The sequence below is a fragment of the Monodelphis domestica genome, chromosome 2 (assembly GCF_027887165.1).
Source record: "Monodelphis domestica isolate mMonDom1 chromosome 2, mMonDom1.pri, whole genome shotgun sequence".
NCBI lineage: Eukaryota > Metazoa > Chordata > Mammalia > Didelphimorphia > Didelphidae > Monodelphis > Monodelphis domestica.
The window spans coordinates 221044318-221056580 of NC_077228.1; the positions used below are offsets into that span (position 1 = coordinate 221044318).

Sequence of the window (12263 nt, forward strand, 5' to 3'; positions counted from 1 at the left end):
ACCTAGCTGTAAAAGCTTCCCAAATCCTTTCAAGTTCTTCTCTGCCTTTTATGCAAAACACCACCCTCCTGTCCACATAACCTAAGCAAAGTTCTTTGGATTAATTTTTTTTTGGCACAAGACTATGAGGAAGGTAAAGACCTCCTTTTATATTAGATTAACCTAATTTGCTTTGCACTGCACCTGCCCTTTAGTATATTTCAATTCCTCCATTCATCCTAAACCTCAGGGATTATACCCCATTATGTGGGAGATTTTACATTGTGTCCTAGCTATTTTTCATTCATTAGTGGTGCATTTTTAAAGGAAGCACAAAAATCCTTAAGACAAGATTTTTTTAATATTTTGGATTTTTATTTAGAAATAATAAAATAAGACATAATATATAAAAATATGTACAATCCATGATTTTGTGCAGTACAATAGGAAGACTTTGATACAAAAAAAAAAAAAGAAGATGGCAAACAGGAACATAGTAATGTACAATGATTGTCAATTGCCTAGATTGTTCATCTTGCCAGAGTTGAAAACCAGTTAGAGGAAAACAGATCTAGTTGGTAAAGGAATGGTGGGCATTGTGTAACACTCTTTATCTTTAATAAGAGAATAGCAAGCCAGTCTGAAAGATTCTACAATATAAATTTGTTTTTTACCTTATAATTCCAACATGAAAACCAGAACTTAATTCAATAAAACTCAGCAGATCCTGTCCTTAGTGGGGGAGGGTTAAGGGAGGAGGGGATTGGTTGATCAATGAAATCAATTTGATAAATTATGGAGATGAATAGATCAAACTAAGCAAAAAAAGCACTCAGTACTTTCTAATCAGATGAAGGAGGGGGAAATGGTGATAGTGGTAGAGAAAAAATGAAGGATGAGTAAAGGAAAAAAAAACACCTTCAGAATTTGGAAATGGCTGCAGTGTTATTTTATGACATTGTTAGAATGTCTCATTCAAGTATTCTCTTTGAAGGATAGAAAACATCTTGTCCCACTTATCAAAATATAGTCATTATGTCTGAGTCTTCTCTTCCCCCATTAACAAAAATATAAATATATAACAAGAAACCCAGGGAAAAAAATTCCCGTCCATGTCTGAACCATACCATCTTTGAAAGGGGTTAAAGCAGTATCAGGAGGAACAATTCTAAGTAAGGCCAATGGTAGTTGTGCTTGCAAATAGAGAAGCCACACTTGAGGATGGGGAAGGCTCTAAGATTTACACATGTCACTTTCACAGTGGCTCCCACTTGCACTCAAGTGTCATATTTGCAAGTTTGTGTAAGGAAACATCTAAAATCCAGTCAGTAACTACAAAGGTTTCAAAAGTAAAGGGGAAAAAAAAAGAAAGAAAGAAAACAAACAAATCCAGCAAGGAGAGCAGTGCATTGTCTAAGTCTCCATTGTTGACAAATTAGCCATCAGAAAGCTTGTTTAAGCCTGTAACTAGAAAATATTTTCAAATTAAAAGTCCATGCTTAAATAAATAATAGAAGCCCATAGCATTAAGAGCCCTATAGGATTTTTTATTATTTGCTAAAACCATGCTAACCAGTAGCATATTAGCTAAGAAAATTTGTTGCACTGAAATTTATACTTCCTATGGCATTTTTTTTCTTTACAGACCTCTATTTACATTTGGCTTTAAATATGAAAATATCTGATAAACTGTATAAAATGTACACTTTAAAAATGTATTTTCTGCAAAAAATTTTTTTTTGTGAAAAAAGGAAACCCCAAACCCATGCAGCAAAAAGTTTAGACTTTTTTTTTTCTTTTAGAAAATAAGCTTAAGTATGCCACTCTCAGTCCTTACCCCTCCCACCCTTACCTCTTTCTCCTATCTCAAATCTCATAACTGACAGCTCTGTATATCTGGAGGGGAAGGATCGAATAACCTCCACTGAGTCTATCCACTTCTCAATGGTGTCTTCACTTGTTTTATGTCACTGAATACTCTTTGGTTTGGTTTCTGTCATACTTTGCAAGGACATTTCCACATAGTAGCACTTAAAGTAGTCTTTGCCTTCCTTGTCAAGGACCATCCATTTGTCAGTTCTTTCCTTGAACCTTCAATTCCTAAGCCCTATTCATAGCCCTCTCCTTTTAAAAGTCTCTCCTTCTCCCCACAGGGCTCTCTGCAATATCTTCCACCCTCTTTCTTATCAAGATTTGCTCTTCCAATGTAATTGTTTTTCCAGTTTCAGAACCATGGAGGTGGCAGATACCAAAAGGCATGCTGCAGGCATTTCCTTCAGGTAGGGATGTTCAGCAACCAGAGGTTATAAAATATGTCCATTTACAAAAAACTATGACATCAGAACAAGCTATTTTTTAATGGCATACAGTGATCTAATACCATAAGAGCTGACTTGGAGACTTAGATTAAGATGGGTAATGGGGAAGTGGGAAGAGTCCATAACCCCAGGACTCAGAGGAGGGACGTCTAAGCAAAATCTAAGTCTCTTTATGGAGCTAGCATGGCAAGAGGTTTTAAAGCAAGTAAGGCAGAAGAATAGCCTTCAGAGAAACAAGCATATTATTTAAAAATATATATGTATATATGCTTTAGGGCTCCACGGGAGACAATGACCAACACTGAGTGTGCACTCAACTGAGTATGCAAAGATGAAGGAGAAAACAACTCTTTTATAGAATTATCTCCTTCACTCCTTATTTTGCTTATTGTTTAAATGTTTTTTTTTTCTTTTGACCCTAGAAAATGATTACATTTGTCACTCTTCCCTTGGCCAAAAATAATAATAACAATAATAATAATAAATAAAGCAGCCTTTTCCCCCTTCTGCCTGTGCTGCATAAGAGTGGCACGTCCACACCTTCCTCTGGTTTACCTTCCTGTCATTTACAGTCCTGTTTAACATGTACAGTCCTTCCCAGTTGCCCTTAGGAAGAGAGAGTGACCCTTAGGGTGCAGTTCGATGCATTGTCTGAGCCTGGTTTGAATGGAACTGAAATTGGAATGACAGTCAAGGGGGTTCAGTCATGGCCTCTTTTTCCTGCTGGATGGCTCAGTTTTCAGAATGCAGACTCAGCTAGACCAGGACACTACCTCTTAGAAGCAGTTTTGGAATGTGCAAAATAACCCCAACCTAAACCAAAACAACCCACTTGACCTTCTGAAGCAGCCTTGCTTGATGTTACCTAGCAGGCAGAGAACAGATGTTGGTTTGTGTCATTTTTTTTCTCCTCTGTGTATCTTTTGAAATTTCACTTCCTTTTCCCTTCTCCCTTAAAAATAACGGAGTTGCGTGAAGTAGGGGAAATGTTGCACTTTCCTAGGCTCTATGTCTCATGCTCTGTCTTCTGAATAAGGTGCAAAGTGGTGGGGAAGTTCCAGTCTACCAAGGCTCAAAATATTAAGTTCCTGTTTTGTTTTGTTTTCCTAAGCAGCCTGTTCTTTTGTTGTTGTTGTTGTTGTTGACTTTTAGTTTTCTTTTTGAAAGTAAGCTCAACTGTGCAAAATTATGCATTATCTTTGGTATCCTTTTTAGGTAGTTTAACTTACAATTTGAGATAACTCATTAAAACCATGGAGAAGAGATCCTTGGAAGCTACCGTTTGGCTTGCGTTACATAATGCCCCTTATGTAACCAGGGAGAGAAAAATCCATTCTAGAGAAAAAAAACTACTGGCCTCAAAAGTTCCGGCTCTTGGTTTGGCATCTGCTAGCCAAGTATTTGCCACTTTGAAGAGTATCGTGAGCTTTCACCAAAGTTCCAACACTGATTTTTAAATTATACAAAATAAAAACTACACTACAACAAAAATATAATTTTTGTTCATGTAGTTAGTAGCAGCTTTTTTTTTTTTCAAAAAATTAAGGCAGAGTCTTGCCTTTGTTATGCCATTAAAAACATTCTTGTTCCCTAGAGAAGAATCCTGGAAAAGTTGCAAACCCTACCAACACTTGCCTGCAAGTTCAAGTTTTGACTCAAAAATAATAATTTATTCTACAACATATATGTGCCATCTGATCATGCGTAGACATGTTAGTGCTTTATATTAATGCTCCAACTCTTCAATCTTCCCTTTGAAACCCTTACATCAGCCTCCGAACCCTGCGGCAGCTTGCCTTGATATATCTCTTCACCAGTACCGTCATCTGCAAACTGTTTGGGCCAAGTTTCAGCCTAATGTGCCTTTGACCAACAAAAAACTGTGTTTGAAAGTCACATCCTGCAAAGAGAAGTCACTTAGTCATATCTCTGATTCTCGCCTTAGAGGTCTGGGCTCTAGGGGAACCCCAGCCTGGTTGTGATGGTCTATGTCAGGGGGGGTGTCTGTGCTAGTGCTCTCAGGCAGACCATTCTCACTGTCATCTTCCTCTTTGCTTGTGAGTGCAACCTCATTCTCATAGCAAAAGGAATTAGCATTAGAGAGGATGTATTTCTTTTCTGCTAAGTCTCTGGCACTACAAAGGGGTGTGTTGGGCACTTCATATGTTTTGTGAAATCTTGAATAGTCCACTTTGTAGTAGTGTTTTTCTTCAAAGAGGACAGGCTCATAGCGGTGGCCCCAAAGTATTTCATTTGCCAAATAAGAGCTGCGACACTGTGTTGTCATAGCAGTGGCTTCTACCATCCCTTCTAGTATTACAACGATTTCAAAGTCTGCGTTGTCCATGTCTTGTTTATTCAAGTCATATAAAGGACTATCTTCATCTATTTCATGGACTATTGTAATTGGAGAGACCAGAAATATACGGTCTATTCCACTGTCAAATCCCACATTGATGTCTATTTGATCGAGTGGGATGTATTCTCCTTCGGATGTAATTCTGGATTTGAGGAGCTGTGCTCGCACGTGGGCTTCCACTAAGTGGCTTTTCCGGAGGTTCCCCACACGCCACATCAAGCACAGTTTTCCATCCCTCATGGCAACCACAGCATTGTGGCTGAAGACAAGAGTCTCATTCCTCTTTTTTGGCTTTGCCATCTTAGCCATGACTGCACCAATGATAAAGGCGTCAATGATGCAACCCACGATGGACTGAAACACCACCATGAAAACTGCGATAGGACATTCATCAGTGACACATCTGAAGCCATAGCCTATTGTTGTCTGAGTTTCAATGGAGAAAAGGAAGGCAGCAGTAAAACTGCTGACCTGAGATACACATGCTTTGTTGTCATCGGGTGCATCCAAGTCCCCATGAAGTAGTGCTATCAACCAAAACACACAGCCAAAGAACAGCCAGGAGAGAACAAAAGCCAGACAGAAGATGACCAGCATCCACCGCCAACGTATGTCCACACAAGTGGTAAAGATGTCTGCCAGGTACCTCTGTCCCTTCTCACCCACATTGATGAACTGGACATTGCAGTGACCATCTTTCTTGACAAAACGGCTCCGACACTGCTGTCGAGTGTGAACCTTACTCTTTCCATTCCCAAAGCCATTTGCAACCGCCATTGTGGCCAATTTCATGCCATCTTCTTCAGAAGAGACAATGCTATAGCGATTGGTTCGTACACTGCCCATCGCTTCTGCTGTGGACTGAAGTGATTCTGCTTTAGAAAACAGTCTGAGTTTCTGCAGAAACCTTTGGAGAAACAGTTTTGAATGCTAAGGAAGAACACGCACACAAAAAAAAATGGTAGAGATGGGAGTCTTCAGGTGCAGTGGATCTACCAAGGATAGTCTACTGACATGCAGATGTTACCTTAGTAACTTATCTGGCATCTGGAGAAGATACTCTGCAAAAAGAAAGAGAGGGAGAGAGAGAAATTGTGAATTAGAAAATAGAAATCTATACATATTCTTGTAAAGTGTAGCTACTGTAAAAATATTAATTGTTCTTACATTTTCTGAAAAATTTTAATATTAAAAAAATGAAATTACCTTAAGATATCATTCAAATTTGTCATATCCTTCCCTTGATAATATTTGGTCCCTCTGATTATGTCTTAGATATCTTATTACATTCAATGTGTGAAATAATCAGCATAGAATAGTGATTAGTTACAGGGTCATTCCATTAGAACTTTAGATTCCTGGCATTGTCAGTGATCTTGAGTAAACAATTTCTCATTGTTTTGCCTCACTTTACCCTTTTTGCACCTCTTCTTGGTGCAATATTGTAATTTATTCTACTTGACAACCTGGGAAGGTTGTTGTGTGGGTAAAAGTAAAAAAAAAATAACCTAAAAGATAATTATATAACATCATATTGCTAATAATAATAGCTGCTATTTAGGTAGCACTTTAAGCATTACAAATTGCTTTACATATATTAACATACTTTGGTCTCATAAAAATTGTGGCAATTATTTTAATCCTCCCCTTAATGAAAAAAAAAAAATTAGAGGTTAAGCAACTTTCACAGAGTGACACAACCGGATGTATTCTTAGCAGGAAGTGAACCCAAGTCTCCCTGGCTCTAAGCTGAGAACTCTCTCCATTCACTAGACTTCACTATCTAGAGTAATAACAGAATTGTGGCTCCAACGTGACAGTAAAAAAAGAGCCATTGCATATATTCGAACTTAGAAACCAGAGTACATTTTGTGTAAATAAGCAAACAAAACCGATGATCATGATAGGAGCTCAACCTGTAATTTCATTTATTTAAGGAGCTTCCCAGATGAGAAAACACCCCCTACCAATGCAGGTTGGCACCTTAACATTCTTGGAGAGATCCTAAAGACATTGAAAAGCATTAAGTGATTTGCCCAGGGTCACAAAACCATTATGTCTCAAAGGTGGACATATATGCTTGACTTTGACGCTAGCTCTCTATCCACGCTATCTCACTAGATTCCAATTTTTCAAAAGGAGTTTGGATTTGCTAGATCACTCAATAACCAGCCACCATGAAGAAAAGCCAGATAAGATCTCTATGGTACAACTGATTCTAACTAGAAGGCAATTTTCTCTAGGGGATAAGGTGTGATTCTGTTGCCTAGCAAAAGGAATTTTGAGTTTCTCCTGAGATGGGGCTGCTATTTGCAACAAATAGCTTGGAGTTCAACACAATGGTGCTGGAGCATGAACTGATAGCTAAACTCATTTCGTGTTGCTCCAACTTAGTGCTCTCCCACACAGAAAAAAAGTTATCCATGGTAGATCATTAATGGTTCTTTCTCCCAAAGTGCTTTTGTTTGCTATTTGTTCCTATGGAGAAAGCACTGAGCTTTATTTAATATTATAATCAAATAGCTTCTACCTTTTATGTTATTCTCCCCTAGAAAAAAGCAACTTATTTCACTGATACTGAAATAAGTTGCTTTTTATTACCTAAACTCTGATAATCAAAGATATTTTCCTTCTTGGAACTATTTGATCATATCAACTTGATTTAGTGTCAGAAATGTATTCTCTGGGATTTATTTTTTGGTTTTCTTTTATAGTTAAACTACTCTTTTAGGCTTATGTCAGTCAGATGCATGGAAATCAAATGACAAAGAGTTCCTAAAGCATTTTGCAAACTTTAAACTACTAACATAAATGTCCACTGTCATGAACAGAAATGCTTCAGTCTTCTGATGAGATGGACCAGATTTTTTTTTTTAATCTCCAAACTACATACAATACTCCTAGTAATATCTAGTATACTACATTAACTGCTTGGATTACAACTCATTCAAGTTAGTCCTTGTTTTGTTATTATTTTATTTGCATTTATTTTTAAAACAAACACAAAGTTATCTTTCCCCTAAATACACACATATATGCCTTATTATACTTTTCTCTCTCTCCTGTTCCTTCTCCCAAATTATTATGCAAGAATGTGCCCTAACACATATTTCCTGAGATTAGTCATCTGTGAAAATTCCGATGCGTGTTACATTTTTTGGCAGCTTTTGACACCTAAATGATGCCCAATTTAAGTGGGGCTTCAAGTTACTTTATGAAAAAGATTTGCATTTGTACTATTAGCCTTCCACCTGCTTCAATATTTTGTCTACTTCTGGGTGAAGTTTCACTTTGGACTAAAGAATACATTCCCCCATTCCTGAGGGTATAGAATCCTTTACAGCAAGGGAATGTTTTTCCATAGTAATTTCCAAGTTACGTGGCTGGCTCAAAAGTGCATCAAGAGAGACATGCGGAACTTCAGAAAGAGAAATATGTAACATGACCAGATAGCCTTCTTAGTTTATTTCCTTGCTCTTGTTCTATTTCCAGGTTAACCCTTCCCATACACCCTCTCCACCCCTTTCCCAGTCAGTCATAGGAAATCCATTGGCTCTGACATGGGACTCTCCAGAAAGCTTAACCCTGGGACATTTGTTTGAATTCCTCAAAGCACACAATACCCGCTTCCTATGAATAGCTTTCTGTATTTAGACCCTTGAAGAGCTTGCACTGAGTGACTATTATTGTTCTATTTCCACTGGTAGAATTTGTTCCATATGCAAAGCATCCATTAAAAATGTTACAACTTCAGATGTTTGAAACTTAGCAGTAAAATGTAAAACAAAACAAATATATCTAGTTTGGCAAATCATATCCTTCAGCACTGAAGGAAGATGTTCCTAAACTTCAGGCATGTATTTAGATATCTAGATGGCTTCTTAAAATTGATTATATAATGATACTCTAGGATGTATGAGAGTTTGATGTAATAACTGTTTTCTTATTTCCCTGTAGAGACTGACATGCTTGTCAGGGTGCCTGGGTATTTGGAGTGACCAGAACACTCTAGACAAGTCCTAACAAAAAAAGATGCAGCTGATGAAAACTTTCATGAAGTGAGAGTTATGTCTTAATGTCTATGAACAATCAGACACAAATTTAGATGAACTGTGGGGGAAAGAAAGGGAAGGGATATAAGGTGAGGTGAGAACACTAAAAGCCCATTGATCCTCTGAATCTCTAGACCTCAATGGTATCATTGTTCTCTTTAATGAACACTCAAAACAAAATCTCTTTTCTGTCAAAAAGGTTTGTGAGATTCTAGCATCAGTCCATCATTTTATCCCAGTTCAAGCAAAACATAAAACTTGCCCTGGGACACTGATGCATTTTTCATGCCAAATCAATCTATTTGTAGGCTTAAGACAAAATTAAGTGTAAGGGATAGGAAAAAAATTATTAAGCTTTAATTTTCGGTAGATGTGGAGATGAGATATGTGAGGTTTGTGGAGGGGGGGCAAGAGGCAAATAACAGAATTTTAAAATTATTTCCCCATAGCAAGAATTGGTGGTGGGAGTATATTAGTTTATCAATACTGAAAAAGACATTTCAGAGAAACCACTAATTTTCATCACATGATAATGATTCATAGTGAAAAATGTCAAAAAGACAGTATGCAAGAATTTCTAATTGATAGAAGAGAAAGATAAGTCTTCTGGGCTGTGGGGGAGAGCTTCTAATGAGTGTTTAGAGCAGTTATTCCCCAGCTGACGCCATATAGACCAGCTCTGAGTATGCTCTGGGCACATGTTGCTATGTGAGCACAAGTGCTAGCAAGGCAACCTCTTTACAGCTCTGTAAACAGGGGAAAAGGAGGAGATGGAAGAGGAAAATGAGGAAAGTCTGGCTATGCATCTCTCAATTTGAAAATGATATGAACAATTCTGGCATATTAAGATCTGTGCATCCAACAGGAGCTCAAAACAGAGTGAGCACTAAAACATCCACTTTGTTAAAATATTTAAAACATTAAATAATCTGCTCAGGTAAAGGTGTGGTGACCTTCAGCCAGTCTTATTGTCCCAAAGTGTTCACCAGTTCTGTATATGACCTGTCCTTCTCTTAGCTAGACAACATGAAGGATGTAGACAAGCTTAATGCTTTTTCAAAACAAAAATCCAATCTAATGAATGTTCAGAATAGACTATTGATGTACACCAACTATGACCAAAAAAAAAAAATAGAAAGAAAAGCCAATGAGGTATGGAAAAATAAAATGAAGCAAAGGAAAATGCATACTCTCCTTCCACTCCTACCCCTCAACACCTACAAACACCTTTAGCCCTGGTATATATCTTGTTTCTTTGAAGCATTAATTTTTCAGGATGATACTAAAATAAATTAAATACTCATGAGAATTAGGGATGATTTTGAAGTGTTGGCAGTTAAGATGGAAAAGCAAACAAGTAAAAAGGTAAGGTACAGAATGCATTACACAATTGTTAACTAGAGGAAGCCTGACAGCCTGTTGATTAGAGATGTAAAAGGAAAAAAAAATAATAAAGAATGCAAGAGACATACATCCTTTGCATAAGCAAAAAAGGTTTTCAGATAACACTCAGCTGGGCATATCATTTACACAACAGGTAAACTATTTTTTTCTGGAAATCTGTGTAAATTTGCAGCCAGAGATAGGTTGGTTAACATGCTACTGCAATGTGCAACCATAAAAAGTTTGCTCTTTCCTATCTCTAGTGTGTTTTTTTAATTGTCATGATAAACCAGTGTTATGATGCAATCTTTCCTCAGAACAGTCATTCCACCACAGTGTCCTTCCCTTATATTACACTGCTGCCAAAAGATGCATTATCAATATTAATAAGAATAGTTTAAATTGCATAAAAGAATGAAAGGCAACTTATGAAAGGGGAAAGTTTAATGGAGCTTTTTTTTTAAACGTTTAAAATACAATGAAAGCTAGGCTCCTATTTACCTACCCATCCACCAACAACTTTGGAAAGCTTACTCTGCCCAGAGATTTCTCTAAACTACGCTAGAAACGACCAGGAAAATAAATTACACAGAAAGGACTTAAAGATAGTATGATTTGGGGTCAATTCCCTGTCTCTTCTCTTCCTTAGATAGGACACACACGCGCGCGCGCGCACACACACACAGACACACACACACACACACACACACACACACACACACACACACACTCATACACCCTGCTTCCAACTCGGTATCTCTCTACAGCTGGTGCAGTGGAAGTTATGAGCACAAACAGATGCTGAAGAGAAATCTGTTTTTATTGCTCAACTGTTCCAAGCATGTCTGTATTTTTAGCTCTGGGGATGTTCCTGGGCACACACAAACTACAGGCATTACAGGCATGATATGGGATTCCGGCGCGTGGGGGAGCACCACACCGGAATGACAGTTGCAGACTTCTGTAGCAGAGGGGCTGGGAAAGAAAGTAGGGGGACTGCTCACAGAGGCTCCCCCAGGAGAGAGAGGAAAGGAAGAAGAAAATACACAGTAGCCCTTACCTGTTGCTGGCTCAGGAGCATGGGGACATAGAGTGGAAGTGGGGAAAGGAGAGGCATGTAAGATCCAGTGAGGTTTTTTAAAAAGCGAGTGAGCAAAATGCAATCCCAAATTCTCAAAGGCACAGTCTGCAAGCGGAGGTGACGGCTGCTGCTACACTGGCCCGGGGTTCTTTTCGCTCTGCAATATACTCAGCTCTTTTGAGGCTTTCCATGTGATACCGGCCTGGCCTGGCCCCGCCCCATCAAGCTTATGCCCACCAATAACAGCAAAGAGCTGCAGGAGCCGGCCCTAGGAGGATGAGGGGGAGGGGGTGGTCAGAGAGAGGGAGGAGAATTGAGGAAAGGGATAGGGAGGGGGAGGATGCTCCGAGCCACAGCTGCCTCTGCAACTACCCGAGAACCTGCTGCTTCGGTGGTGGCAGTGACAGACCGGCCCTGGCGTTGCCTGGGGCTCTTCCTGCCCGGGCCCGGGAGCTGGACTGGAGAAGTGGAGCTGGAGCAAAGTCCGGAGGCTCTAAGGGAAGGAAGTGGCTTGGAAGCTGTAGAGCCCGGCCAGGGAGGGACTGCAGCAGGTGGGGGGAAAAAAGCAAGCACACTGTTAAAGCTTGCCTTGACTCCAGCTGGTTTGGGGGTCAAGCTTTCCACTCCTTCCCAGGGCCCACATTTTCCTTTTCCTCCCAGGACTATGACTTTCTCTGCGATCCTCGATCAAGCCAGCAAAGAGCTAGCTTCTCTGGGGGAAGATTTCAATCCGGGGTCCTTTTCTTCTTTCCCTTCTGTCCGGTACCCCAACAACAGCTTCACCATAAGAAAAGGGTAGGTGGCGGAAGGGGAAAGAAAATAGAAAGAAAAGAAGGAACCTGAGAAAGAGGAACTCATTTGAGGAATACAATTGTACCCGTACCTAATGTAACTTTGAATGTCAGAGCTCACTTGCTGATAATTTATTCGTTTCTATTTTATTTGCAGAGACCTCCACATGGTTAACTACTAGTCAGCGTATCAATTTGTCTTTACCTCTGTCTTTCCTCCTTGTTTTCAATCCACTTTTCCTCCCCCCACCCTGAGTTGTTGCCAAAATGGAATTTTCATGATATTTTCCTGAATCTGGG

General features: G+C 39.1%; 1 protein-coding gene across 1 annotated transcript; it reads right to left on the reverse strand.

Moving 5' to 3' along the window:
• Nucleotides 1-332: 332 nt before the first annotated feature.
• KCNJ2 (potassium inwardly rectifying channel subfamily J member 2) lies at nt 333-11356 on the reverse strand. Its single transcript, XM_001370046.4, has 2 exons — nt 11152-11356; nt 333-5717 (listed from the first exon to the last, which is right to left on the reverse strand). Exon 2 carries the CDS (start codon nt 5500-5502, stop codon nt 4219-4221), a length of 1284 nt encoding a protein of 427 aa, XP_001370083.1. The 5' UTR covers nt 5503-5717; nt 11152-11356; the 3' UTR covers nt 333-4218.
• Between the last annotated feature and the right edge of the window lie 907 nt (nt 11357-12263).